The sequence below is a fragment of the Synchiropus splendidus genome, chromosome 1 (assembly GCF_027744825.2).
Source record: "Synchiropus splendidus isolate RoL2022-P1 chromosome 1, RoL_Sspl_1.0, whole genome shotgun sequence".
Classification (NCBI taxonomy): domain Eukaryota; kingdom Metazoa; phylum Chordata; class Actinopteri; order Syngnathiformes; family Callionymidae; genus Synchiropus; species Synchiropus splendidus.
In genome coordinates, this window is record NC_071334.1 from 67,735,961 (window position 1) to 67,763,484 (window position 27,524).

At 44.6% G+C, this 27,524-nt stretch overlaps 2 protein-coding genes across 4 annotated transcripts in view; one reads left to right on the plus strand and one right to left on the minus strand.

Annotated features, from left to right (window-relative positions):
• The first annotated feature begins 1,462 nt into the window (after positions 1 to 1,462).
• On the plus strand, positions 1,463 to 17,939 carry LOC128752501 (semaphorin-5B-like). Its single transcript, XM_053853775.1, has 22 exons — positions 1,463 to 1,580; positions 7,615 to 7,799; positions 8,401 to 8,500; positions 9,335 to 9,380; positions 10,898 to 10,960; positions 11,040 to 11,138; positions 11,216 to 11,429; positions 11,493 to 11,778; positions 11,852 to 11,987; positions 12,081 to 12,288; positions 12,354 to 12,561; positions 12,721 to 12,838; positions 12,911 to 13,095; positions 13,280 to 13,423; positions 13,502 to 13,649; positions 14,430 to 14,655; positions 14,754 to 14,975; positions 15,048 to 15,218; positions 16,007 to 16,159; positions 16,333 to 16,368; positions 16,434 to 16,645; positions 16,715 to 17,939. The coding sequence occupies exons 2-22, from the start codon at positions 7,658 to 7,660 to the stop codon at positions 16,874 to 16,876; spliced, it is 3,279 nt and encodes a 1,092-aa protein (XP_053709750.1). The 5' UTR covers positions 1,463 to 1,580; positions 7,615 to 7,657; the 3' UTR covers positions 16,877 to 17,939.
• A 2,258-nt stretch (positions 17,940 to 20,197) lies between these two features.
• hecw2b (HECT, C2 and WW domain containing E3 ubiquitin protein ligase 2b) overlaps positions 20,198 to 27,524 on the minus strand; it is a 28,970-nt gene continuing 21,643 nt past the window's right edge. For 2 of the 3 annotated variants that reach the window (XM_053869520.1, XM_053869513.1), the window contains exons 25-32: positions 26,286 to 26,384; positions 26,055 to 26,184; positions 25,477 to 25,623; positions 24,211 to 24,325; positions 24,023 to 24,108; positions 23,789 to 23,901; positions 22,158 to 22,297; positions 20,198 to 22,066 (exon numbers count right to left, since the gene is read on the minus strand). In XM_053869520.1, coding sequence (XP_053725495.1) covers positions 22,186 to 22,297; positions 23,789 to 23,901; positions 24,023 to 24,108; positions 24,211 to 24,325; positions 25,477 to 25,623; positions 26,055 to 26,184; positions 26,286 to 26,384 — 802 coding nt within the window. In that variant the 3' untranslated portion in view covers positions 20,198 to 22,066; positions 22,158 to 22,185. Of the gene's footprint in view, positions 22,079 to 22,157; positions 22,298 to 23,788; positions 23,902 to 24,022; positions 24,109 to 24,210; positions 24,326 to 25,476; positions 25,624 to 26,054; positions 26,185 to 26,285; positions 26,385 to 27,524 lie in introns of all 3 variants that reach the window. The other variant, XM_053869514.1, reaches the window with a different exon arrangement.

Genomic DNA, 27,524 nt, shown 5'->3' on the forward strand with positions numbered 1-27,524 from the left:
TCTAAATGCCGAGCTTTGATGAAGTGCAGCGATGAGGTTGCTGCAGCAGGACTGTCCACCTCAGAGGGGCCATCACATCCTTCAGCTTCCAGATTCGGCCTGTAGCGTCTCAACTTGACAAGAGAGCTGCAAAAACAAACACCGAGAAGAGTGATCCGCTCATCCAACCTCCGTCCAGTTTTCCCACTTTAACAGATGGACCGACTTCCCTGTGAAAGCTGAGATGAGTCTGGTGATATTTTCCCCCACTCCTCCTTCAGTGGAGTCGAAACTTCCTGCCAGTTATCCCTGGGTGTGATTTACTGACTGCTTTAATAGATGAATATGTGGTCACACCTCAGCTCCCACTTCCACTGTGTACATCCCTCTAAGCCAGGTATGTTTACAGGCAGCAAGGAGGCCGTTTCTCATCTCTGTGGAGCTCTTTTCATGGAAGAAAGAGCCATTTACCACGTAAGTATACCCACAACATGCGGTGGAGATAGTTGAGGATGTGGCTTCTTCACTTTCTGGCTCTTGCAACCAAAAGTACTTCCAAATTATTCAAATCCAAAGACAGTACTCATTGCTTTCGAACGTCTCCCTCGTTGAATAACGTGCCATTGTTGGTGACAGACTTTTTAAGAGGAAACTTTGTGAGTGCTACGAGGGGATGTTGGGAGACGGACTCGTAATTTGACTAGACTCAATGGCTGAAACTGTTTCACGTTGATGTTTCTTTTATAGGGAGGAAAATCAATGCATCAAGTTTGGAAAAGAAAAATAGTTTCAAATTTTAAAACATGGTTTAAAAAATGTCACAAATATATAAAAAAAAAAAGAAAAAAATACTTATCATTGAGAAGAAAAAAAATATTTACGTTCTAGGATTTGGGGGAAGATAAAAGTGAAAATACTTCTGCATGTGCTGAAAATTCTTATTATTATTTGATGTATTCGTTGTGAATAAAATAAATTAATTCAAAACGTTGGTGGGATTCAGTTGACTCTGCTCAGCCATCTGCTTGCTCGCTTGCTAGCGAAGTAAAATAATAAACAAAATTAAAGTCGTGCCACCTTCAAAACACAGGTGCAGTGATCCTATTATAGTACGAGTGAGGCATTAGAGTTACCAACACATCTCCTGACTAGCATTCAAGGGGCTTCCTTTGGGCCTTATTGGATTTTGTTTTGACAAACAAAATCCAATATTTTATGTTTTCAAAGCCATTTTGCTTCTCTTTGGAAAAGTTTGGAAATGAGCATTAAAGGTGAAGCAGCATCCTCTACGAAAAAGCCTCACCAGGAGGAAGGCACAGGCAAGAGTCCAGACACTCACACATCACCGCTACAGTGACAGAGTTAACAGTTTACTTGGTGCAAACAGGAATGCTTTATTCTCCCCCCCCCCCCCCCCCGCACCTCCCGCCCCGTCACACACCACTTTTCTCCTCCCACCACCCTGCGCTGGGTCCGACCAGCGCGCCACTGTGTGTCCATGTGTAACAAGTTCACTCGACCTCCAGTTCCTCTCTCTGGTACAATGTAGCACGGGATCTTTGCCACACGACTGCCTCTGGAATCACTCATATGATGATGAAGTATGTTGACTCTACATTTCCTTTTGAATGTGCGTGTGCTGCTGATGAGACTTGCTCCTTCTTTTGGGTTTAGTCTAACTCTATGTGCTTTCAACCATGTGTGATTTTGCTACCCCAAGATCAGCTACTGCGGGGCTCAGCTAGCAGACGCCTCCTGTCTCCAGATCAGCCATTGTTGCTTGTGGATGTCAAGATTCTTAAAATGGCATAAAGAGCCATCAGTTGTGTTTGGTGGGGTTGTTCGTCTTAAAGACAAAAAGCTGGTGTGATATGGGTTGTCCCCCGTGGCTTTAATAGATCTTGTTCTTAAGCTTACACTTAACACACCAGAGACCCACAGTGTATGAGAGTCCAAAAACCGTCAGAGTCAGAAAAATATACATGCAAAATGAAGACTGCCACAGGAGCCCACATCTAAAAGTGACTGACTGAAATGGGGAGTTATTGAATGATCGGTCGATAGGACAGCTTGCATTAAAGTCATGAAATTGGAGGGCAACTCCATACTCAGCTGCTATACTGCACCATTGAATTCCAATTGTATTCCATTTAAAACTCAACGTGGTTTTGCAAATCCACATCTGGAAATGTGGACTGATAAAGCTCAGATGCTCCTTCAAAGCTTTAGCTATGTAAGTAGAGCTGTGGTGAAGAGAAAACAAGTCAGCAAAGAAATTTGTTGTTTCAAGTTTGAATACCATTATACAGCTTTAGTTTGTGCTCAAGGCAGCTAAGGTACAAGTTTCCATCCAGACTTGTCGCATGTAGTGTTTCCCTGTGCCGAGAAAAAAAATCAGAATGCAAACACGTATGGGTTTTTGTCAAAATGAAGTCTCCGGTAAAACCACTTTATGTTGTAGGCAACGCAGCTCAAGAGTCATCTGTCTGATAGGCTGCATGGCAAAAGTGTTCCTGAGGTGAGGCGAGGAGTGGAAGCTTTCCCCTTCACGCCGTGAATGTGTGTTGCCATGCGCTTGTGTCTGTCTGAGAGAGCTTTCATCTTCAGGATCCACAGCCCATCGTATTGGTTTTACACTGTTTCTTTATCGCACTGTTGAGTTTTTGGTTGTTTTTTTTCGCCTCATGGATTTGAAACGAAAAGCGAATCTTGACCGCCGGTTCAGAAACAGGATCGAATTAATGTAGCCATTGTTTGAAGTACTTCAGCAGGGATGGTCCTTGATGTTTGGGAGGTTGAAGGTCCCGCTCAAGCATCTTGTATTGGAGCGGCAGGGACTGACCCACTTCTGTTGTTGATCAGAAAAAGTGGCAATAATGGAGTTCATGACAGGACATGAGGACGAGGGGAGACGAGGGGAGCGATGCAGCTGTGGGCCTGTTTAGGATTCCTCCGCTCTACCTCCTCTCGTCTGGGCCAAACCGGCATCATTAGGTTTGGCAAATTACCCGAGCGGCTATTGTGGCGCAGCCATGGCGCGTTAGTGTGTCTTTTTAGCTGCGTCTAAACTTGGTCCATTCACTTGTAAAAGAGAGCAGCCACTGGCAGATAGTTGGCAGGCGGCACAGAGAGGCCATTCACCCCGGTAGGAAGGAGCTGAGAACACAGACTCGGAAATGGTCCTCGCTGAATATTTTGATGGAGAGACTCTGGATGCCCCCTCTGTGTCCATCTGCCCAAACCTGCATGCCCCGACTTCGTGGGTAGCTGACATTACTACTCGATGAAAAAAAAAAAAAAAGACTCAAGTGTCTGACTCAAGCTGCTAGAGTGCCTTACCAGTGTTATGATTCGCTGTTATTTCAAGTTCGGAGTCCAATCTTAAGTGTCGAAGGTTGGGAGTGGTGGGAGGTTCCGAGTGTTTTCATGATATTTGGATGTGGTCCAGAAATTAGACAAGAGGCGATTTCAAGGGTCAGATATTTGTGCTCCATTTTATGTTACTCCCGCTGACTGGTGTCACTTTGCTTGTTCAGTCAGCACGACAGTGTTGTGGTCATTGTTAAGAATTTCAATTGGCAGGACAGGTGGACAGTTTTACTTGGCATCGCTGCATTAACCCAAGTCTTGTTCGGGCAAGACCTTTTGTGCACTGCTGTCTCTGGCTTTGCGAAATGTCAGAATGTCATGTCTTTCCATCCACACATGAAGCCCAGGCACTTCTGCTGCTTGGGGTGGTGGGGAGCTTGAGGTTATCCAAACTACTTTTGGGTGAGAGGACCGACAACACACAGCTCCGGACGGTTTAGCACAGTCAACCAACCTCTGCATGTCTTTTCACTGTGGGAGGAAACTCATGAAAGCACATGGAGAACACACAAAATCCAAGCCGGAAACTACGACATCTAACACAAAAACATTGTCCAAGAATTAGTTAGTATCCCGGAAGTAGATTCTTCCCCTTCATTAAGTAACTACAAACGTTGGTTGACTGCGCCACTAGACAATGTGTTTCTGAGACAGATGATACAAGATGTTCAGAGGGAAAAACACTCAATGTTTTGGGTGATTTTATGTACACTACTGGTACATTTGGATGGATTTCCAATGGAAATTGACATCAAAGTAAAACAAATGTGTGAAGTCTTTGGTCTGTTTTGGTCAGTTGAGTTTTAAAAGTTAACTGATGAAAATAGATTGGAGTCCAGCTTCTGGGGCAAGTGGACGGATCAGCAGGTCCAGTGCAAGGCTCTGAGCAGCACCATCTATCCCCAGCAGCGCTGCAATCTTTCACTGTAGTCTTTGTTTACACGGAACTGGAGCGATGACGCGCGGGGCGGCCAATAAATCTGCGAAAGCACAAAAATGCAAAGATGCTTACGCTGATAGAAGACAAACGTAAACCTTTTAGCCATAAAATCTGCTGGTGTTTCTGTGTCTGCAGGTCACATGTTTTGTCAGTTCAGCTCCTGCAGACACCAAACACCAGTCACATGAATTAGAGACTCTGTTCCCATCCAGCAGTGAGTGCATGACCTGCGTGTGCCGCTCTTTCTTCAGTCAAACAAAATATTATTGAGAATTATTGATCGGCTCTTTGTACTGGGTTCTTATCTGCCATTCTTATTTCTAGAAAGTTTTATAATCCTGAAGCAGGAAGTCCTGCACTTGAATGTACATGAAGTCATCTATGTCTCCAGTGTGACCTTTGTGCCCAAATACACACTTTCCCCACCACCAAAAGGACTAAAATGGATCACTGGGGGAAAATACTTTTTTGAGAGAGGGAGTGAAAAAATGCTGACGCAGCTGCTCTTCAATTAAAAGCACAATTCCATGGAAACATTGGACAATCGGACATTTGTCCAGCGGCTGTTAGGAGAGAACTGCTGCCATCAAGGAGTCAGAATAGCTGCATCAAGGGCTACATCAAAAGGGGCCACACATGTGACGCTCACAGGCTGTTTCTGTCCCAATTTCCCAAACGTCCGATGATCTTGACTCTCATAAGTTTGGCCCGTAAGACAAGGATGGGCAATCCAGTCCTCAAAGGGCAGCAATTGTCTGAGCAAACAGACAGGGTTTAACCAATGAGGCTCGAGCTGGAACAAGCGACACCAAGTCATTACACTCCTAAGGCAACTGAGGGCTGAAACAAAAACCTGCACCTGCCGAGGCTGTCTGGGGTTTGTTAATAGTGAATTTTCCCTGACAATCAGCTCGGAGAATGGCTGCTGCCGGCAATCGGATGTTCGTGTTTGGGGACTAGAGCAGATCGCTCCCGACTTGAACTGTCATGTGGAACGGAATTTAGCCGATGAACAACTGATCCCACAGAAGAATAAGGAAGCAACGGACTTGAGTCCGATTGTTATTGAATCGACAGTAAAACCCAAAGATTTTACCCATGAGAAGAAAATCTCATTCCAATCTGCCAACGTCCTCACCTAGTCCCTTCCTTCAGGGGTCTGGAGCAGTGGTTGTGGTTTCATCATTTACTTATGATGTTTTTATTCCATTGCAAAAGACACATCTAACTGCTGTAATCGCTCCAATGTTGTGAGCTGATGTTGCCACTGGCTCTGATCACGTGACCAGGCCGGACCTCTGGCTCGGAGGATGAGCCTGTCGATGGGTTCATGGTCGGAATCTATGTGTAAATGTGTCTGGACTGGTTTGTTTTTGAGAACAACATGACCCGGGGTGCGAGCCAGCTTCCACCACTCAGACATTGATGGAGCTTCCAAACCAAACCGGCATGAGCAAACAAATTCCAGCAGCTGTACACTGTGATCTTTTAAATAGTGATTTACTTTACCTACATAGTAACTTGCTCTTCTCATCAGACTGAAATAAATAAGTACTCTTTCTCACCACAAAAATTAAACACGGTGTTTGGTTACGGTAAAGAGCAACAAAAAGGCTGAGTATGTGGGTGTGGAATGTTTCACTGTATTGAAAACATTCACAGGTAAATGTACCCTGGAGTGAATCTCGCTTGTATCTTCATTACGTTGTTTCAGCACAAGATTTTGTGAAGCATTTTATTTTGCATCATTTGAGTCATCTGACTTGTAAAGACCAACCCACCAACAAAAGCCTTGTGCCAGCAGTTTGAAGGGATTTGAACAAGCAAAACCAGATAAATATAGATAGATTCAAATAAAAGGAGGAACTTAAAAATAAATACATTTGGTTGTTTGCATAGAAAAAGATATTTGCAAAAATGGGACATTTTTTTTTGACTGATTGGAGGATTTGTACTTTATTATTCACAGTGAATCACATCTCAGTACATGACACACGAGTGACGAAATTGAAGTTGAGTCTGTTCACACTGAAGTGAGTGCTACAGCGACACTTTGCTGCTTAAAGTATGCAGAACAAAATTTTTTGTCTTTATTGTTTATACTGAATTTTTTTGTTTATTTTTGTCATGTTTTGTTAAAATGTTTGGTAGGAAAATGATAGCACATGGAGGTAATGTGGCGCATCTCAATCTCGGTTCATTGGATCATTAAATAATTTTGTCTGTATTTAATTAATCCAAAACAATAAGTCTCACATGACATTACATTACATGAGAAACTGTCCTTCCAGAGGTTTGTATGAAAAAAAATGCTCCACATTGTCACCAAACATGATTCTGTTTTCAGTCACATGATAGACTAACTATGAGATAATTACAAAATAAATAGTTTTTTTTTACTAAAAAAAGAAACTAAAACCAAGATTTTTTTTTTTCAAGAAAAACTCTTTGAGGACAATTTTATTTACTGTGTCCCTAAACCAACATCTTAGCATTAGTGTCCACCCGATTGGTTACCCTGGTCTGTGCACCCAGAATTTCCTTCCTCAGCACGCACGCAGAAGATACACCATCGGGTGAATCCAACGTCAAAGCACCGGCCCAGAGTAATACAGAACATTTCTCCTCTGCCGGGCTGGTCCTAATATTGTATAACAGTTAGTATGTGTTGTGCATGATGGCGCTCCTTCGCTGTAGCAGTGTGAAACTGTCACTCTCGAGAAGCTTCAGACTGGCTGGTATTTTTCTTTGAACTGTACAATGGTAAAGGTGCGCTATCATAAGTTCCTCCAGCTTTTAGAACTATGGCACTGTTCTGTCAAAAGCGCTTGTCTATTAATATGTATGAAGAAAGGAAGGAAAGTGTCTAGGCAGAACGCAGAATGTTTGAAACGCTCCCTCTTGTAGCACCTGAAACACGACCATGTGTTCTCACCATGGCCATTGTGATCCACTACAATAGGTTCTGACTGTCACCGAGTTCAAAGGTCACAGCCCCTCTTGGCTCAGATCCCGGCCCTGACATAGAAAGGGTCTCCTCACTCATGAAGGGCTTTGTTGTGGGCCCCCCGTGGTTTTCAGGGGCGACATTAGAAAAACTGTTGGCTCTGGCCTTTTGAGCTTTATTTGCCGTGACCGACCCACTGACACCGAGGGGATGGTCGAAGAGTGGACTGGCCCAGGTCCGATCGAGTGGCCGAACTGATTCATTTGATATACACAAATGTTTTTGTCTTTTTTATTTATTGATCTTCTCTGCATGGTTGCCTGCATGTTGTGTGTTTGATCCGCTCATGAATGATCCACTACATATGTCCCTCCAACAGATGTGTCCCTAAGCCCGAATGAAGGCTGGGTTCGGTCCTAAACATGGCAGTTTCAGGCTGGATGGCAGGGACCCTCCTCCTCACTGGCCTACTCTTCCTATGTCCGCGTTCCTGTCCGTCCGAAAAGCTGCAAATCAAGCCCGTAGACTGCACCCGAAAAGAGCACCCAGTGGTCGGCCATCAAGGTGAATAGAGAGCAAAAAAAAGGGGGAGCGTGAGGTCTCCTCCTTGAACAGTTTTTGCCGTCCGTTTCAAAGTTGCCATCACGACTGAGTGCATCTGTTTCAAAGGTTCTCTCCAACAGCCTCATCATATGTTCATCATTTGCAGAACACTTCCACTATAATTCAATTGAGCAGAACGCTGGAAGTGAACCGTGCAGTCTTGAATATGTTTCTCCCAAAAGCAGGTCAGGGTTTAAAACCAGCAATCATGACAGTGATTTGCTCTGTAATTCACTCACTTCATTTGTTTCACTTTGGCAAGTTTGAGCGGCGGGTAGAAGAGGCTCAATGGGGGTTTGTTTGGGTCCAGTTTTGTTGAGCTGTCGCCCCAAATCAGCCGCCACTGTACGTCAAACTAATTTCATTTGATCTGAATGGGATAGAAATGTTTGATAAATGAGGTCCCACAGGACAAACCGAAGTGGCGATGGGGTATGAAATCTGAGCAAGGGGACCTCAAGTTGTGAAGTGCACAATGTTGAATGCCTGGTTGAAGTGAAGCCGAAGGTGAAACATGCTGCGCTGCCCTCGTAACCATTCCACGTCTGTCCTTGTTTTGCAGCGCTGAAGCAGTGGGTGTCTGAGTTCTCCCATCCCGGCGTGAAAGATTTCTCCCAGTTGGTTCTGGACCTGAGCAGAAACCAACTTATTGTTGGAGCGAGGTGATCATCACCATCCCAACCTCACAATCAGAACATTTAAACTGCCCTACAGCAATCGCTTTATTGAGTTACAGTGCTGCAGCTCACGATTATTTAAGGCGATTTTTTTTATTTTACTGTCGGAGGTTGAGTTCATTTACACGGCACTGGCACCACCTGGATCTGTTCATTGAGCCAGATCTCCGCTCGGGTAACGCAGACCTGCATGGCACCGCGCCAGGCTCAGATGGGCGATACATACACACACACTGCCGAGCGTATTCCAAGGTGACAATGCCAAGATTCATCGGGCTCAAATTCAGGGAGCATGAGACATCATTTTCACACATGGACTGGCCACCACAGAGTCCAGACTCTTTGGGGTGTGCTGGAGAAGGCCTTGCACAGCGGTCAGACTCCACCATCATCAACGCAAGATCTTGGTGAAAAATCCATACAACACTGGATGGAAATAAATCTAGTGACACTGCAGAAGCTTATCAAAACACGTGCTACAAAATATTAGAGTGTATGACCCTTTTTTTTCTGGCCAGGCAGTGTATAACTAACACAAAGAAATGAATAGATTCGAATAAACTTGTGTGTGTGCTGGTGACGGACAGACTGAAACAGTCTTTCCTCAAACATTGGCTTGGCTGAACTTAACTTCTTTTACGGACAGCAAAACAGCCACATAACGCAACAAATCAACAGCTATCTAACTATCACTCACCTACGTTCGTGTGGGTCAGCAACTATCATTTTTTAAAGGTACTATTGATTCATTGTTGTTGCAGCCCTACTGTTTCATATGTTGCAACACTCATGTTGAACATACTTTTTTGCCCCCCACAGAAACTTCCTCTTCAGATTGAGTATAAACAACGTCTCCCTCTTGCAGGTGAGTTCTTGCCTCTGAGTATATTTAGGTTAAACATATAGCTAAACCTGAACTCGGGCCAAACAATATATCATGACCTCCATAGAGGTATGAACAGATTTTAACGTCACAAAATCAACATCGTCCATTCCCTCTGCTCATCACGCGTCAGCAGGGCCAAAGTCACTTTGTTTACGTCTCTTGGAGGCATCACAGAGACATTCAGGAGGCTCCTCAAAAGAGCAGCTGATCAAAAATGTATGTGTGACATTTGTGGCGAACCTTTACTTTCAATTCAGTTAAGAACTTGAGGCAAATGTAAACCATGAACTTGAACAACATGAACTTGAACTAGGATCCACATGTCAGACGCTTATTTATTTTTGGACATATAGTTTTGTTTTTGGAAACTGGAGGCCTCAGACCGAAATTTCGTTGCCATAACAACTATATTATGGCAACGAAATTTTGGTAATAACTATATTATGACAACAAAATTTTGGTAATAACTATATCATAGCAACAAAATTTTGGTCTGAGGCCTTAGACCTTAGACTTAGACTTTCTTTATTGTCATTGCACAAAAACATATCACTAGACATGTTTTTGTGCAATGACAATAAAGAAAGTCTAAGTCTAAGTCTAATCCTTCTTAGCCACACAAAGCTGACTGAAAGGTCAGTATCACTCCTCTCAAGCTGTAGTCAAGAGTCACGCTGGGGTGCATTTTCCCCCAGTGAAATCGATGGGTGTTGGTTATTTAATCCAGATCATGAACAGTTTTCTTCTGCTGGACTCTCTTCATAACATAAACAGCTGCATGAATTCATCACGAGTGGATCATACTCTTTTATCAATAATAATAAACCATGGTGAGCTTGAGGTAATCGTGCTGTAACTGAAAACAAATCCATATTTTTCCTCTTTTTAGAGGGCTGTGGAACTGTAGTGAAATGAGTTGGGTAATGCTTATTTAAGTCCACTCGCCTACGTTCGTGTGGGTCAATGTGGTCCCAAAATTTTACTGACAGATGTTGTCGAACCTCATTATTGCATGTAAAATATTTCTCTGTGTATTTATAAAGAGAAAATAAAGTCATGTAGTTATATTCCATCGTGGGGTTAGAAATAGCAAGTGCTGTTCAGTGTAAGACGGTGAATAGACCTTCTGAACACGGTGCTACAGAGGAAGGAAAACTTTTTTTTTTCCCCAAAGAAACACCCATGTGTCGACATGTAACCTTGAAAGCAGCCTTTGGCGTCAGTATAAGACTCAAAAGTCGACTTTCTCAATATCAATATATTGTATTACGCCATGGGAGTGAGCTATAACAGAGATTTGAGATTTGATCAAGTGCCTTGGCTTCAACGGATTAGATTCGATGGCCTTTAGTAGTCCCACAGTATGAGACCTGAATTATGAGGGAGTTTTATGTTGTCATCTGTGGCTGTAGAGCCATGAGGATGAACTGCTTTTTTTTCCAAGAAAATTGTGCCTGAAACAATTGACTCTGACTCTCAACATCTTTGAACCCCAGGCGGCTGAGTGGGCACCTGATGAAGACATCCGACGTTCATGTCAGAGCAAGGGAAAGTCAGAGGTTGAGTGGACTGATGATCCTCACCGTATCTGACGAAGACTTGAAAAGTGCAATGAACTGTTGTCTGTTTGTTCTGCAGGAGGAGTGTCAAAACTACATTCGTGTTTTGTCACTCACTGGGATGACTCTTTTCACATGTGGGACAAACGCTTTCACTCCCATTTGCATGACAAGGCAGGTGAGTGCCGTGTCTCTAAGCCAGCACTGAAACTGAGACCTGATATTTTGACTATTGAAATCCTTTTATCCTCCCAGATTGACAACATTGGTGAAGTGTTAGACACGGTAAACGGTGTGGCCCGCTGTCCCTACGACCCCCGTCACAACTCCACTGCCATGGTCACTGAGACTGGCGCGTTGTATGCAGCCACTGTGATCGACTTCTCCGGACGGGATCCAGTCATCTACAGAAGTCTGGGGAATATTCCGCCACTGCGAACAGCTCAATACAATTCCAAATGGCTCAATGGTAAAATAAGATGAGAGAAACGCTTCAGAATTCTCTGATGAACGTTGAGTTTTCTTTTTCCAGAACCTCACTTTGTGTCAGTGTATGAGATCGAGCGGTTTGCCTACTTCTTCCTGCGGGAAACGGCTGTTGAAAACGACTGCGGGAAGACGGTGTTCTCTCGAGTGGCCCGGGTGTGCAAGAATGACATGGGCGGTCGTTTCCTCTTGGAAGACACCTGGACCACCTTCATGAAGGCTCGACTCAACTGCTCCCGCTCGGGAGAAATCCCCTTTTACTACAATGAGCTTCAAAGCACCTTCTACGAGCCCAAGCAGAACCTGATCTACGGCATCTTCACGACCAATGTGTGAGTCTACCAATAACCGTGAAGATATTTTTATTGGTAAAGTCTGGCCATTATGACCGTTTCGCCTTTTTAGCAACAGCTTGTCAGCCTCTGCAGTTTGTGCTTTCAACATGAGCGGCATAACTCAAGCCTTCAATGGACCCTTCCGCTTCCAAGAGAACCCCAGAACAGCATGGCTGTCCACACCGAATCCCATTCCAAATTTTCAGGTACTTCAGGTGTTTTGACATTTTCTCGTACATTTCTACTTTTTGTTTGCAGAGTTCTCACTAGACACTGCTTGTTTCCTCTGTGATGTGCAGTGTGGGACACTGGAGGAGGATGGGCCTGGGGAGAACCTGACAGAAAGAAGTCTCCAGGACGCTCAGAGGCTCTTCCTGATGAACGACGTGGTCCAGCCCGTGACCGTCAACCCTCTGCTCAGCCAGGACAATTTGCGGTTTTCTAAGTTAGTGGTGGACACGGTGCAGGGCAAAGAGGACCTCTACCATGTCCTTTACATTGGGACAGGTAATAGTTCTCAGCAGTAAAAGTGATCTACTCAGTTGAAGACGACTTGTGTTTTGCTCAACTAGAATACGGCACCATCCTGAAGACTCTCGCCTCCACCGACAAAAACCTCCGTGGATGCTTCCTGGAGGAACTCAGGATCCTTCCTGAGGGCCAAATTGGACCAATCAAGAGCCTCAGGTTACTTGAGGCAGACAGGTCTCTCTTTGTGGGATACGATGACAGACTGGTGAAGATCCCGTTAGAGCGCTGTTCCAGCTACCTAAGTGAAAGGTAAAAAACCTTTGGATCTTCATGATTGTCATAATGTTGGAACGGTGATTTGATGGTCAAGGATTTGAAATGAATGCCAACCACTGAAGTACAAACCTCAAGATTTTACAGAAAACAAAAAACTGTCAAAAGCCTAACAGTGATCTGAACTCATGCTAGTCATTGCATAGAAGCTCGTGACCCCTACTGTGGCTGGGATCTCAAAGAGAAGAGGTGCACCACACTCCAGGAGAGCAGCAACATCAACCACTGGAGGCAAAACATCAGCCAGTGTCCAGTAAGTCATCTTGAACTGTGAGGTTGGGTGCAGGTTTAATTGCCTTTAAGTTGTCACGTCTCATTTCTGGAGGTGAGAAACCTCACGCAGGATGGTGGCTTTGGCCCTTGGACACCGTGGCAAGCGTGTAACCACAACGACGGAGAGGGCGTCATTAGTAACTGTATGTGCCGGTCCCGCTCATGCGACGGACCGGTGGCCCAGTGTGGTGGAGTCGAATGCAAGGGTCCAACCATCCAGGTGGCAAACTGTTCAAGGTACGGCATCATTTCAACCACAGTGGGCGTTATTTTCAGTTCATTTATTATTTATTATTATTATTCGTGTGACAAATAAGCCTCTTTGAATCTTGTGGCTGGACGCAAAGGATGATGGTTGAGATCCCCAAATTCATTGTTACAGTAAAACCATTTACAGCATGCGTTTTCCTTTGCAACTCAGGAATGGAGGTTGGACTCCATGGTCCTCATGGGGCCAGTGCAGCAGCACTTGTGGTATTGGTTTTGAGGTGAGACAGCGGTCGTGCAACAACCCCTCTCCACGTCACGGCGGCCGTGTCTGTGTGGGCCAAGGTCGTGAGGAGAGGTAGTAGCATTTCCAACATGACTGCTCGCCTGCCTTTCCGATGGGAGGATTGTCACCACTCCATTACGTCTTTGTCAGGTTGTGCAATGAGAGGAAGCCTTGCCCACTGCCAGTGCTGTGGACGCCGTGGGGATCCTGGGCTCACTGCAGTGCTGAATGTGGCGGCGGGGTGCACTCCAGAACTAGAACTTGTGAGAATGGAAACAGCTGTCCGGGATGTGCACTGGTACTGTGAATTATTGTCACTTCAGAACAGACTATCCCACCTGCCTTTACGCGATCCTCGTTCACTCTAAACAACATTCTCTCTACATCCCTAGTGGATCTCAGATCCTGCTCATATCTCATACTTAAGCATCAGTCATCCGTTTTGGACACAGGAATATCCAACAAGCAGGTCTTTGTGAGATCATGTCTGATTGATTCCAGAGTCTTGAGAACGTCAGACTTACAAGCCTAACTTAAAATCCCAGCTAGCAACCAACCACATGTCCTGCTTGCAAACTGGTTGCACCAGGAAGCAGATGGACATCTGCCTGACTGGACAACCACAGATCAAAAGTACAAGTAACGTCCGACTTACGACCTGCTCGACTTACATCCACTCGTACTTCCGACCACATCCAGCAGATTTTTTTTTTTTTTTTATTCAGTGTCTGGCACCGCAGCATGTAGCAGCCCGGCAACGTGTACGACAGTTACGGCAGCACAGTATTCCAGCATCTCACACAGCGATCTACCACTACAGTAGCACCTATAACCCTCCCGTCGGCTATTTTGAATGGCATTCGACTTACGTCCAATCTGACTTACGACTGGTTGGTCGCAACCGATAATGGTCGTAAGTCGGATGTTACTTGTACAGAAAAAATACATGTAAATATACACATCAACCCACTCGCCTTCCCCCATCAAGAATGGACCAGAAAAAGGTCCAAAAGCCACGCACACATAAATGCTGAGTACATTGGCGCTTGCTAAATTGGTTATCATCTTTGTTTTGCAGGAATATAAGGCGTGTAATTTGGAATCGTGCCCAGAGGTTCGGCGAAACACCCCGTGGACTCCTTGGATGCCAGTTAATGTTAGCCTCGACGGATCCCGCCAAGAGCAGAGGTTCCGATACACTTGTCGAGCACTTCTGTCCGAGCCGCAGCTGCTCCAGCTGGGAAGGAAAAAGATGGAGAATCGGTTTTGTCCCAACGATGGAACTGGAGGATGTCAAACAGATTGTAAGAACCACCAGTCTTCTTATTTTGTTAAGTTTGCCATTTCTAATCCATCATTTTATGCGACACAATTTAATGTTCCTGCATTGGCGTGATATCAGCTCTGGTGAAAGACTTGGTCAGAACCAGCAGCAGGACCTCGTCGCAGCCCAGAGGAGCTCACTGGGGCTCTTGGGAGACGTGGTCCAGCTGTTCCCAGGAGTGTTCAAGAGGTTTTCGAAGCCGTAAACGAGGATGCTCATCGGCAGAGGGCCGGACAAATCCCAGCCTGTGTGTCGGGGCCCCAGTGGAATACCAGGACTGTAACATGCAACCATGCCGAGGTAAAACCAACTTTCTTGACCGACACACTACTTCCTAGCGCTACTAATGCAGGTGTTTTGGACTCTGTCCAGCAAACGGGGCTTGGTCTTGCTGGTCTTCCTGGTCCCAGTGCTCCGCCCTCTGTGGGGGTGGCCACTATCAACGCACTCGCGCGTGCAACAATCCGGCCCCGGCTAATGGTGGAAAACTCTGTTTAGGCCTCCACACAGAAGAAGCACTGTGCAACACACATTTATGTGGAGGTGAGCTGGTTCACTTAATGTGGCAATGTCAGGAGCTCCAGGATTTTTGGTAGGAATTTAAGGAGCGAAAGGCAAGGAGCAATATGAGGCAAAATATACCACTGGTCTTTTCTATTTTTTTAGCAATTACATTAGATGACCTTTTTTTCTGAATAATAGAAGCTTGGAGATATTTTTTTCTTTTGGGAGGAGGGAGGTTATTTATTTATTTATTCATTTTTCTTTTTTGTATGTCGGTTTTTTTTGTATGTATGTTGTGTGTGTGGAGGTGAGTGTGTGCGTGTGCACATGTACTAGGTTTATCTATTCTTGTGGGGACCAACTCTTGGAAACACACTTAAATAAAGTGAGGACATCCTGCTTTTTGGGGAGATTTTTGTCAGTACCCACAAGGTTAAGCCTCAATTTGAGGATTAAAACTTCAAAAATAACTGGGTTTCAGTTTGGTTCAGATTCTTGGTTAAGTTTAGCCATTTGTTTTGGATGGTTAGGTTTAGAGGGAGGACATGAAAGTCAATGAAATGTCCCCCAAAAGATGTTTATTCACTGCAAAAATACAAAATATGAGCATTCACTTTTATGTTTTTGATATGCATTAAGATGTCTATATATTCTTTTTGTCACAGTGAAAAAGATTGTGCTTGTTCATCCATAACTGAATCGACAAGAACTTTATGAATCTGAAATATTATTATATGACAAAGCTACAAGACCTTTGAAATGATTTGAAACGGCCCACAGCATTTCACTGTGAACAGCTGAGCAGTGAATCCTCTCTACATCCCCAGTGGATTTCAGTGACTGGACTCAGTGGGGGGACTGCGATGACCAGGGTCTTCAGCACCGCGTACGTCGCTGTGGTGAGGACCAGCGAGCCGGGGTCCAGCCCTGCCAGGGCAACATCACCCAGTCCAGGCCGTGCAGGGCTCATGAGGTCCCAGGTGAATATACAAATGAAGAGTCTGTCGACGGACTGTGAACTTTGTCATTACACGATAATGCTGAGACAAATGCAAATAATAGAGGGAAAGGAGGGGCATTCAGAATGACCTGTTTACTTTGTTTACCTCGATGTTTTGGTTATTTGATCAAGTCATTTTCTCTCTGCTTCAAGTCATTTTACCAGGACAGGAGGATGAGAACTGTGGATGTAAGTACAAATAACAGCGAGTGCGTTGCCAGCCGAGGAATCAAACACACCGTTTTTGCTTCCAGCCTTCACCGTGTTCCAGCTGATAGCAGTAGGAATGGCCAGTTTCTTTGCAGCCGGACTTCTCTCTGCTCTGGTCTTCACCTACTGCCACCACCTGAACCGGGCGTCAGCTGAGTCAGCAGTCATCCACCCCAGCACACCAAACCACCTCACCTACAACAAGCAAGACAACACTGTGCCAAAGAACGAGAAGTACATCGCCATGGAGTTTAAGGTGCGACTCCGGTGCAATGACATGGCAGAGCTGAGCAAGTAACGTGCTCTCTCCCTCCACTCTGATCAGACGCTCAACAAGAATAACCTCCGCGTGAATGAGGAGACCTGCAACCACTTCCCGGCTCCTCTGCCCTCCAGCAACATGTTCACCGCCACCTACTACCCGCCCAACCTCAGCAAGTATGACTTCCACCAAGACTCTCCCTGCAGGACATACAGGCACAGCTGAGTGAAAAAAGAAACAAACAAATCTTGAATGCCAAAACTTGTCAGCAGTGACGTCACAAGTTGAAGAAAACACTAACAGGTTAGTGAGAACTGAGGTTATCACATCATTATGATCTCCTGCAGAAGACTAGAGGAACATCCAGATTTGAGGTTTTGAAAAACTAAAATATGAGTACCAACATCTTGGAAAACAAAGGCAGTTGAAATCATAACACAGCACCGAGTCGGACTGTGAATGCACTGTATGTTGCAGAGTTTGTCTCGACAGCAGCTAAACATCCGAGGCAGCTCACTTTATAACCAAGTTTGTTTTTGTTGCACATGGAGTCTTCTTTGTTTGTTGGTCCATCAGTTCCACATGTCAGACCCGTCCATTACAGAGCACTGAAGTCAGAGTCAAGCCCAAGGTGGAGACACACTCTCATTTATGACTGTATTAGAGAGCCAAAAAACCTCTGAATTGATGACTGAACAACGATCCATGGCCATATGACATAATGATGATCAAGAGTGAAGCCACCACACTCCAGCTTTGTTATTTACTTTAGACGCGAACATGTGCCTCATTCTTAAAATAAAGGGAAATGCATTCAAGGGTCATCATCCAAATCAGAAACTGTTTTAGTTCCTTCAGATCATCAGAGAACACTGTACGATTATGACATGTCTTTAGGTCACTTTAGCACCTTGTGTTGTCGTTACTCATTCGCAAATGTGCCCCATTCAACACTTTTAATGTGAGATGAAGCTCCATTGAGTAACTGTACAGTTATTGACCTTGAGGTCTCCATGAGTCAGATTTTATTGAATGTGAAAGTAGTCTTTGTTGAGCGCTACTTTGCTTGTTTAAAACCTATAAGCTACAACAGACAGACCGTCTGTGGCGCGGCTGTCGGATTTTGTTTCCGTAGTAAGAAGGATTTCAGATGTGAGATTCTGTTACACAGTAAACTGAAATAAATGTGACAAAGCCCTTCAGCCCTTGCAACGTTTTTGTACCGTTTATAATGTGGAAAAACCAAGATGAATAAATGAAAATGAAGACTAGAAGTTCTTATTTGTGTGCGTGTCTTGACAAGCCACTTGTTTTTGGGAGGACATTTTGGCCTGTCCTCACAAGGTTAAGAGGGTTAAAATGTCAGTAAAAGCAGTTTAATATTTAGGCGCAGGTTTGAATCAGAGTCCTGGTTGAGGTGAGCCATGTGTTTTGGTTGGTTAGGTTTAGATGAGAAACCTCACAATGTCCCCACATGGATAAAAAAAAACCAAATGTGTGTGTGTGTCTTCAATGATTCCTTTTTATTTTATTGGACTTGGAGTTTAGTTTTACGGCTGGCACTCAGCACTCTGCACAGGTGGACAACAAAGTCGAAGACAAAGGTCCATGACTGTACTGGAGGAAAAGTTAGATTTAATATGACTGCGGGACGTATATAGGTGACCTAATAGAATCTTATAGACAGTCAGAGTCAGTTCATTTCAGATCAACAGCACCATATCAGACCAGAGTCAGACCACCGACACACTCAGGGTAGAATTGTGAGCAGGGTTTTCCAGAGCACAGTTTATGCCCCTGAGTTGAACTAGATGCACTTGTTTGCTGTTTGGTGATCCACTGTTGGGTGACTCCACGGCTCACATACCAGACCGGGATCGACGGTGAAGAGCGCCATCATCTACCTGGAGAAAGCGTTTGAATCATGTTCTGCACCAGTCACAGCTATGGGCATGAAGGTCGGCGCCGTGGACAGCCTCGACCACAGGACAGATGGAGAGCTTTCACAGACACACACAGACTTCTTACCGAAGCTGAGGTCCTTCAAGGTGCGCAGCAGACTCCAGCAGATGTTCCTGCAGCGCAGACGCTAAAAAGCCTGAACAAGCCGATGAAGTTGGGCTGAGAGAAACAGGACTAGAGGTGAAGTTTAGAGCACATTGGCCAGCCTCATCTCATCCTTTCTCAGTGTTGTAACGGAACAAAGTGAAAGTACTTCATTACTGTCCTTAAGTACATTTTCCCACTACCTGCTTATCTGTTGCCGGGTCGCGGGGGCAGCAGCTTCAGGAGGTCACGCCTAACGCCCTTCTCCCGAGCGACATCCACCAGCTTCGACTGGGGGATCCCGAGACGCTCCCAGGCCAGCGTAGAGATATAATCTCCCCACCTGGTCCTGGGTCGACCCCTCGGTCTTCTCCCAGCTGGACGTGTCTGGAACACCTCCAAAGGTGCAGAGGGCATCCTGATGAGATGCCCCAACCACCTCAGCTGACTCCTCTCAATGTGGAGAAGCAGCGGCTCTACTCCGAGCCTGACCGAACGTTTCACCCCATCTCTAAGGGAGACCCCTACCACCCTTCAGAGAAAAGCCATTTCAGCCGCTCTGTGGACCGTCACCTTATCATGGGTTTTGAGTACCTCAATGATTCAGGGACCTATGTTGTCGGGAGCGTTGTGCTGCTGGTAGGATCATGCTTGACAAACAGGTTCCTGATGAGAGGTCAGACTAAGTACGGTCCAGACGACTTTATGGATAAGGGTAAATGGAGACCGCGGCCCACACCTGGAGCCAGGCCTGGGTGTTTGGCCCGTCAGCGAGCCTGGTGGCCGGGTGACCCACGTAACCCAGCCGGGCACACACCGAAAGAGCAGCATGGACCATACTGCATCCATCCCATTGTCGCCCCATGGGCTCACCACCTGTGGAGGGCACTCCAGAAGTTGGGTGCACTATCATTTGGGTGGCAGTGGAAGGAGAGAAGGCTGGCGCAGAGACCCTGGGCTGCATCAGTTAGCTCCGGGGACGTGGAATGTCACCTCTCTGTAATTAACGTCAGTATTTTCATTTGCCCAGAGTTTTCCTTTAACCATCGTAGCTACAATAAAACAGATGAGGTTGCACCTGTCACACGATGATCTTAAGAGTTGGACGCGCTGCTGAAGAATCTAATGACGTCACACATCCGAGGCCGTATTTGAAGGGGACGTTGGGGTTGAAGATTCAGCATCCAAATATTCTGTCCATTCTGAAGGAGCTCATATAGGTTTGTTAAATTTGTCATGTGGATGTAGAAGTTTGCGTTCAGACTTTTAAGACAAAATTGCAAAACGTGACGCAGTTATAGTAACAGCCTCATAGGTTACTTATACTTTTGCTAAAGTGATTTTCTGCAGAAATAAAAATACTTATGTATGATATAAAATATGTATCATTGTTGCTCCCAAATACAACACAGATCTTTCTCACGATAAACTTCAAGTCTTGTGGACAGGTGTGTTTACATGGTGGAGTTTCTACGATGAATCATAGTCATTCAATCGAGGTGTAAGTCTTGCATAGAGATGACATTTTATTTCAGGACACAAGTGCTGCAAACATTCATATCCAAGAGTGAGGTGGAGTGTACAGTGGAGTGGCTGGCTGAGTGGCGTGAAGCGGCTGCAACTTTGGTACAATCCCGTCTGAGACATGAGGGCAGTGCTCTTCGTATAGAAATGCAAACAACGTCTGTCGCGTGACAATAAGTTATCCAATAAAAACAAGCTGGGATCATCACATCTTCAAATGTATCAATAGAGCTCAAAGATCGGATCACTGTTTTCCAAATGAGGGTGAATACATGGAACAGAACGGTGATGGTTAAAGTATAGTCACGAGGAAATGCATCACGACGCTCGGGGAGTCGACAGGTTCGGGTGATGCCGTCCCGGTGGGGGACAGACAGTACAGTACATTCGTCGTGCAGAAGGGAATGTGAGCGAAGAGGACGAAAAGGATTGACCTCAAACCGCACCGGTAACAACCTCGACAGAAAAAGTCCATGCATTACTATGCTCTACCTGAATTCACCTGCAGGAACTGAGGAACACAAATGTCCACAAGCAAGTCCGCTTTCAGACAACAGGGGTCCAAAATCATCATAAAACCGTGCCACAGACTGAGTTGACAAAATGTGCCACTTCTTTTTAAAATCATAATTACACATAAATTAAACAAATGATTATTACGGAGCGTAAATCAAATTTTGACTGAAGTAAATGCTCATTTTTGCAGTTTTCCCGAGCTAATATCATCAGTGGCAGATCTAGAGAGACAGGAAAAAAACGTTTTTTTTGAGTCAGTCCGTTGGTTACCCTGTGCTTTGCTATGAAAAACTGCCCCCTCACATTGAGGAACTCGACGTAATATGGACAGACTGCTATAACAGTTTTCATCTCTTAACAAGCTACAGAAACTGACACATTTCTACTCCTCTATCTTCATAAGAATAAACCCAGTCTGTAATATCTAAACATGAGAACCAAAGTGCAACATAGCAAAGTGGAAACATGAGAAACAAAAAAACAACAACAGTGATATCTTATACCAACTGACTTTTTTGTGTTCATTAGTTGAGAGAAAGTGAGTTAAACCAATGAAAATGAATTTCTTATGTATATGCCGGCTGAACTAAAGCTTCTTAACTAAAGATACAGAAACATCACGTTGCCACAGGACACTGAGGAGGAGCAGGTGAGTCATCACTACAATAACCTGCATGTTACCTTACCGTAACGATAAATATGTGATCATATTGTACAACCACTGTGCACCTCATGTCAAATAAATCCAAGCTTAAGTAAGACAGACCTTCATATATAAATATAGCTCACTGTAGATATTCATCTGACAAGAAAACAACGTGTCGTTCCCTAAATCTGCCACTAGAAGAAGCGTGAAACAATAGTACTCAAACAAACTTGTGAGTGATCCGCTTCATTCTCTTGAATGCTTCCCTGTATTAAAATACTGCCCTGAACATATTCAACATCAGAAAGTTAGATACATTCAAACGACAACTCTCCGTTTGCAACAAGGTTAGAAAAACATTTGTTCTCGTAGACTGAAATATTCATAGCAAGGATACCAAAGCAATTGTGTGGACTCACAAATACCGTCTGGAAAGTCCCGCACACCTTAGAAATGACCTCCTGGCAGGAATCCAGGTTGAGGAATCCTCACATCCATCAAAATATGGTGTTTCTGTTTCGCTTATAAAGGCTGATTCCACTCAGTTCTTGCGACAGAAGGCAGTGTTTGTTTGTTTACTCTTCAATGTGTCAGGGCTCCAGTCTCAGATCTGGGAATCCTGGTCTCCGATTGGTCAAAAACAGGTGATGAGTTTGAGAAGGCAGTGTGTTTCTGCATTCATCCTGTTGGACACACTGAGCATTAAGATGTTGTCAAACATAATGTATTATATATACATGTCCCAGCATGCAGAGTGCCTTGTGAGCTTCTCACCACGTTTTGGTAGAGACTGCTGGTGGACTCACTCCAGCCCAAAAGTGCTGGTCTCCTCAACCGCAGTGAGCATCTTCTCATACAACACTGAGAAGGACGGGTAAGGAGGCAGATCCAGTCGGTTGAAACAGGTGTGCGCTCTGGAGGGAGAGGAGCCGCTGAGTGAAGCTAGCTAGCAAAGGTCTGTGACATAAATTCAACCTCTAAGACAGAAGAATCACTATTTTCATTCGGTGGGATACAGATGAGTGCAATGAAGGTTTGAGTCAGTTGTCAACTGTTTTTGAGGAAGAAGAGCAGGTCTCACCCAAGATGACCTGATCTTGGGTGAAACGCATCAGAGATGATCGGTGCTCCAAAACTGAATGGTGAAATAGATGTAAATATATCTAATATGTAATTATATAACGCGTGTGAGCTTAAATGTTAAAGAAATAGTGACACTATTCCACTTGTGACACCACTAAGGTGCGTCTCAGGATCTTGCTTAGTATAACACTGCACTGAATTATCTTCACTTATAATTTTATATTTATTTATATTTACAATTTAGTAAATATTATCAACAATACTTTATACTGCAGCTTGATGCAGCATTTCAGAACCGTGCTACTGAGCCTCATAAATATATAGTCCTGGATTAAGCACTCCCTGACGGGTAGACCACAGTACGTGCGCCTGCAGGACTCTGTGTCGGACACAGTAGTTAGTAATACAGGGGCACCACAGGGAACTGTTCTCTCTCCATTCCTCTTCACCATTTACACCACGGACTTCAACTATCGGTCAGAGACTTGCCACCTTCAGAAGTTCTCTGATGACTCTGGCATACCTGTAGTTGGATGTATCAGCAAGGGTGAGGAGACTGAGTACAGAGCTGTGGTGTTGGTGTGAGCTGAACCTTCTGCAGCTCAATGTGGCAAAGTTCAAAGAACTGGTGGTGGACCTACAGAGGACCAAGTCTCCTGTGACCCCCGTTTGCATCCGGAGGGGTCAATGTGGATATGGTCGAGGACTTTAAATATCTTGGAGTTCACATAGACAATAAACTGGACTGGGCTCGGAACACTGAAGCCCTTTACAAAAAAGGTGTTTCATGAGTCGGTGGTGTCCAGTGCAATTCTGTTGGCTGTGGTTTGCTGGGGGCAGCAGATTAACGGTGGCGAACACTAACAGACTCAACAGAAACTGGGGGTGAAACTGGACTCCTTGGAGACAGTTATAGAGAGAAGGATGCTCCTGAAACTAAGGAGCATCCTGGACAACATCAGCCACCCCTCCATCAGCTCCTGGTCCAGTACAGTAGCACATGGACCAACAGACTGAGACTACGCATCTCAAAGACTGAGCGCCACAGGAAGGTCTTTTCTTCCTGTGGCTATTAAAACGTACAACTCATCCCAGAAAAAATGACAGTGAAGGATTCTTTGGCATGTTTTTCTGTTCTTGAACTGCATTTTCTTGCACATTGTTTTCTAAGCTTTTTTGTGTCACTTTTTTTTGCACTTTATAATATTATTTCTTATTAATTTATTGTGATGTGTTGTGTCCAGAGCATGTTACGAACACAATTTCCCTTGGGTTTAATAAAGTTTTGTGATTCTGATAAGATAATATGAGGAAACAGTTACCGCGGCAGGGAGGTGATTTTCCCCCACTTCTCCACGCAGAACCTCCGGGGTCCGTTGCTTCCTCGCAGAGAAGCAAAGCCTTCATAAGGAATGCTGGAGGTCCCTGTGACAAACTGAAATGACACATCAAGAACACGTGATTTGGCCATGTGAGGACATCATTGAAGGTGTTCATCCACTTGTGTTGCAGCGGCAGCCGGGACTTCCGGTCAGGTCCCGTCCTGCAGGTCTCACCTGCAGAAGCCGAAGTCTCTGCTCATTATTGAATCTCTCGACTGCAGCCCAAAACCAACGGATAACAATATGGTTGTCGTGGTAACCTAACGGAGGCAGGATCAGTATGTTCATTAAAGCACAGTTTTACAAAATGAATGAAGGCAGAACCCACAAAGAGACTCCACACTGTGGGACAGGTGGGTTACCTCCTCTGTACTCGGTGTTGTTCCTCCAGTCTGACAGGTCGATCTCAGCTGTGCCTGCGATCACCAGCTCCAGCTCTCTGGCATCGAACACAGACACCAGCCGGGCGTCCACCACCTTTCAACACACATGCATGGTGGCACAATTGTTTAGTCGGAATGATACAGGTGTGTCATTAAACAGGCGCCTCCTGTAGTGTCGATCGATGAGCAACAAGTCAAAGGAAGAGTAGTGTTTTAGTTTTAATGTTACAGCGATAAATGAAGTGAATAAGGTTTGCAGACTCAAGCTAAAGTGTGTTTCACATTCCTGCCATCTCAGTTCTTGGAAAATAATTCAATTTGCAAACTGGGGTGTGCGATACAGACGATTTAGATCTGACCTATGATACAGATACAGACTCTCCTGGGACACCGAAACAAAACGGTGATGGATGAATCAGAGGAACTTTGGTTCCTTGCCATGTTTTAGAGGATATTTTTATTCTAGGAAACTTTGCACGACAATGCTTGTACGTATTTGAGAGTGATTCAGAGTGGATTTTCACATTGATGCTTATGTCCCAAAGTGTTTTCACATGTATCATCCAACAATGTTGGTGGTCTATAAAGTGAGCGTCGTTCCAGAACATTCAGTGAAGGCCCTGAACGTGCCGCAGTGCCGTCATGTCTCATGCCACATGCGCGTATGAAGGCATCATTGTGACCCTGAACAGTGCCATCTCTGCAATGAGTCACCCAATATCCATTTATTAGAATAAATATCTATTCATTATATCTGAACGTCAAATGTGGCATCAGTTTTCTCACTTAAAACTGAGGCACATCGTGCATGTTTCGGCACCACAGGGTTCTGCATGCAAATGATGCACCTGGGATGAATCCAGCCTTTTAACTTCTCACAAACCTTATCATTTATTTGTGCATTTACTGATCAAATGCAACCACTGCACTGCTCATGAAGGGGTTCAGATAGTCAGTTGTGCCCTCATATTGTGCCAACAAGAACTCTATATAAAATACATTCAATATCAATAGGCTTGGACCAAAAATGCCTCTTGTCACGACTTCACATTGTCTCACCGCATCATGTATCAGTGTAGGCAGTGACTTCAATCTAAATCGACCATCGCTGGATTCATTCCAGCAGATGACGCTAGTATGGAACACGTTTCAGAGCTGCGTCGAGACAGATTGAGTGAGGCATTGTTGACCCATCCCGCCTGACCACTCTCTTGTAACGGTGTGTAATGAATCAGCGACTTGTACCTCGTAGAATCCTCGCACCAGACTCTCGGTCTGCTGGACCACGCCCCTCTCTATCCTCCACTTCACCATGCTCTCGATGTATTCCTTTTTGTTCTTCTCTGAGACGGGGATGTTGGCACCCCCAGGCTTCAGTTCCCTCTCTGTGATCTGCAGCAACACATTTCATTCACACGTAACCACCAAAAACCAGTGGTGTTTTTTCAGTTGTGCCCAGTTCAAACTGTATTAAAGACCAGCGGGCAACATGCAACGGCAACACTATTCCACCTATACAGTATGTTCTGCTAATATGAATACTGTACTCCAAAACACTTACGATTATCGGAACATTTTTTAAAATAATTGAACAGTATAATACTTAAATAAAACGCTCTTTGATGTTAGATGGTTTGACTCTAAACATATTATTTACAATAAAATCAATGCATTTTAAATATCATTTTCCATCATTTCTACTTCATTTTCTGCCGATTATCTACGTCATAACTGCTTTTTAATTCTTAGACCTTCTTTAAACAGATACAACTAGAAACAATAGTGATGTTTCTTTTCAGTCTTAAGAAGGAAATCCAGCTTACCTGACCAAAAACCTCTTCGTTCACAGTGAAAGTGAGGTCCAGCATGTCCTCGATGTCATTGTCCTTCATCCACTGAAGCGACTGGTGGAACTCCTCATCCAGGTACTCCAGGTCGCTGAGGTCGCAGGGACTGAAGCGGCAACAGACCAAAGATAAGGACCAGTGTTGTTGACATTAAACTCCCGTCTCCAACGAGACGGTCGGGTGGAGAAGTGACCTGCTCGTACGTACATACGCAGTAGACCCTTATAGAAAGGTCTGGTGAAGAAGGCGTCCAGCAGGTACTGGTGAATGAGAGCAAGACCCAGGATCCGACCACTGAACCGAAACCTGGACCAAAGGAAACACATGTATAAGGAGCAAATACAGGGCAGGAAACGCACATCAACCACCTCAATATCACACCTCCTTCACTCAAGGAGTGAATTGGCTCACACAAAACGGAGGCGAGTTACAATATAACCAGTGTAGCAGATGTACTGTAGACACCAAATGTGTCTGTGCTGCCACCTAGTGATGACCTCGCGTCCTGCAGTTACATTCGGATTTAGAAGAAAACTTTTTTTTTGTTTCCATTTTTTAAGAGAATGAAACTTCAAATAAAGGATTTGAACGATAAATGTATCATCATATGTTGTCGTGTACTTTGTCATTGCTCAAAAATCTGTACCGACTTACCAATACAAAATTACATGTCAGAGAAACATTTCTATTTACTGCAACTGGAATCTGAACATGATACTTCTTGGTCTGACCACAAGCATGTGCAGGCTGAAACTGTCAATACAAACAAATCACAGCAAATTCCACGTATTGGCAAGTCAGGAAGAACGATAAAAACAAGTCAAAACAGTGTTACATTTATGCCAACTTTGAACTTGTCAGTCAGTTTTGCTTTTTCATTTCTCCACCGGAGGTCGATACAGTTACAGTTACAAGACGGATTTATTGTTCAGAAAAGCAGTTGATCAAATTTGAAACACTTTAATAATAAACTTTTAAAGTTATTAGGAACAAATGTAAAAATTGGCACAGCACTCTGCTCAGTGTAGGATGCTCAGGGAAGGAAGTAGCGAGAACAGATCCCGTTCACATACATACATCTTCAGTCAACCACTGCTTAGTCCTGTTGAGAGTTGCGGGGAGTGCTGGAGTCTATTCCAGCATCAAATTAAAAGGTGTGTAATTTCCTCTTAAGAAGTGGACAGACCAGGAAGTGGAACGGACAGCAGCTTGGAAAATGATCCTAGAGAAGTCGTGTTTTGTTAACCAGGTTCTGTCATTCACTCGGAAAAAACGTTTCTAAAAATTCGACCTACAACATGATGCAATGTCATCACTAAGCCCAGGCACATGCAGCACCTACACCAGGCTGCAGCCGCAGCATCCAAACCATTTGGTTGTCAGTTGTGAAGGGCCCTCATTGACCTTCAGTAGGTCACATTTCAGGTGTTGTTCAAAGATTTTCAA

Coding starts and splice junctions, on each gene's coding strand:
- LOC128752501 (XM_053853775.1), top strand. CDS start 7,658: ATGGCAGTTTCAGGCTGGATGGCAGGGACCCTCCTCCTCACTGGCCTA. Junction 11,988..12,080: donor ATCCCATTCCAAATTTTCAG/GTACTTCAGGTG, acceptor TGTGATGTGCAG/TGTGGGACACTGGAGGAGGA. Junction 13,096..13,279: donor CAGGTGGCAAACTGTTCAAG/GTACGGCATCAT, acceptor TTTGCAACTCAG/GAATGGAGGTTGGACTCCAT.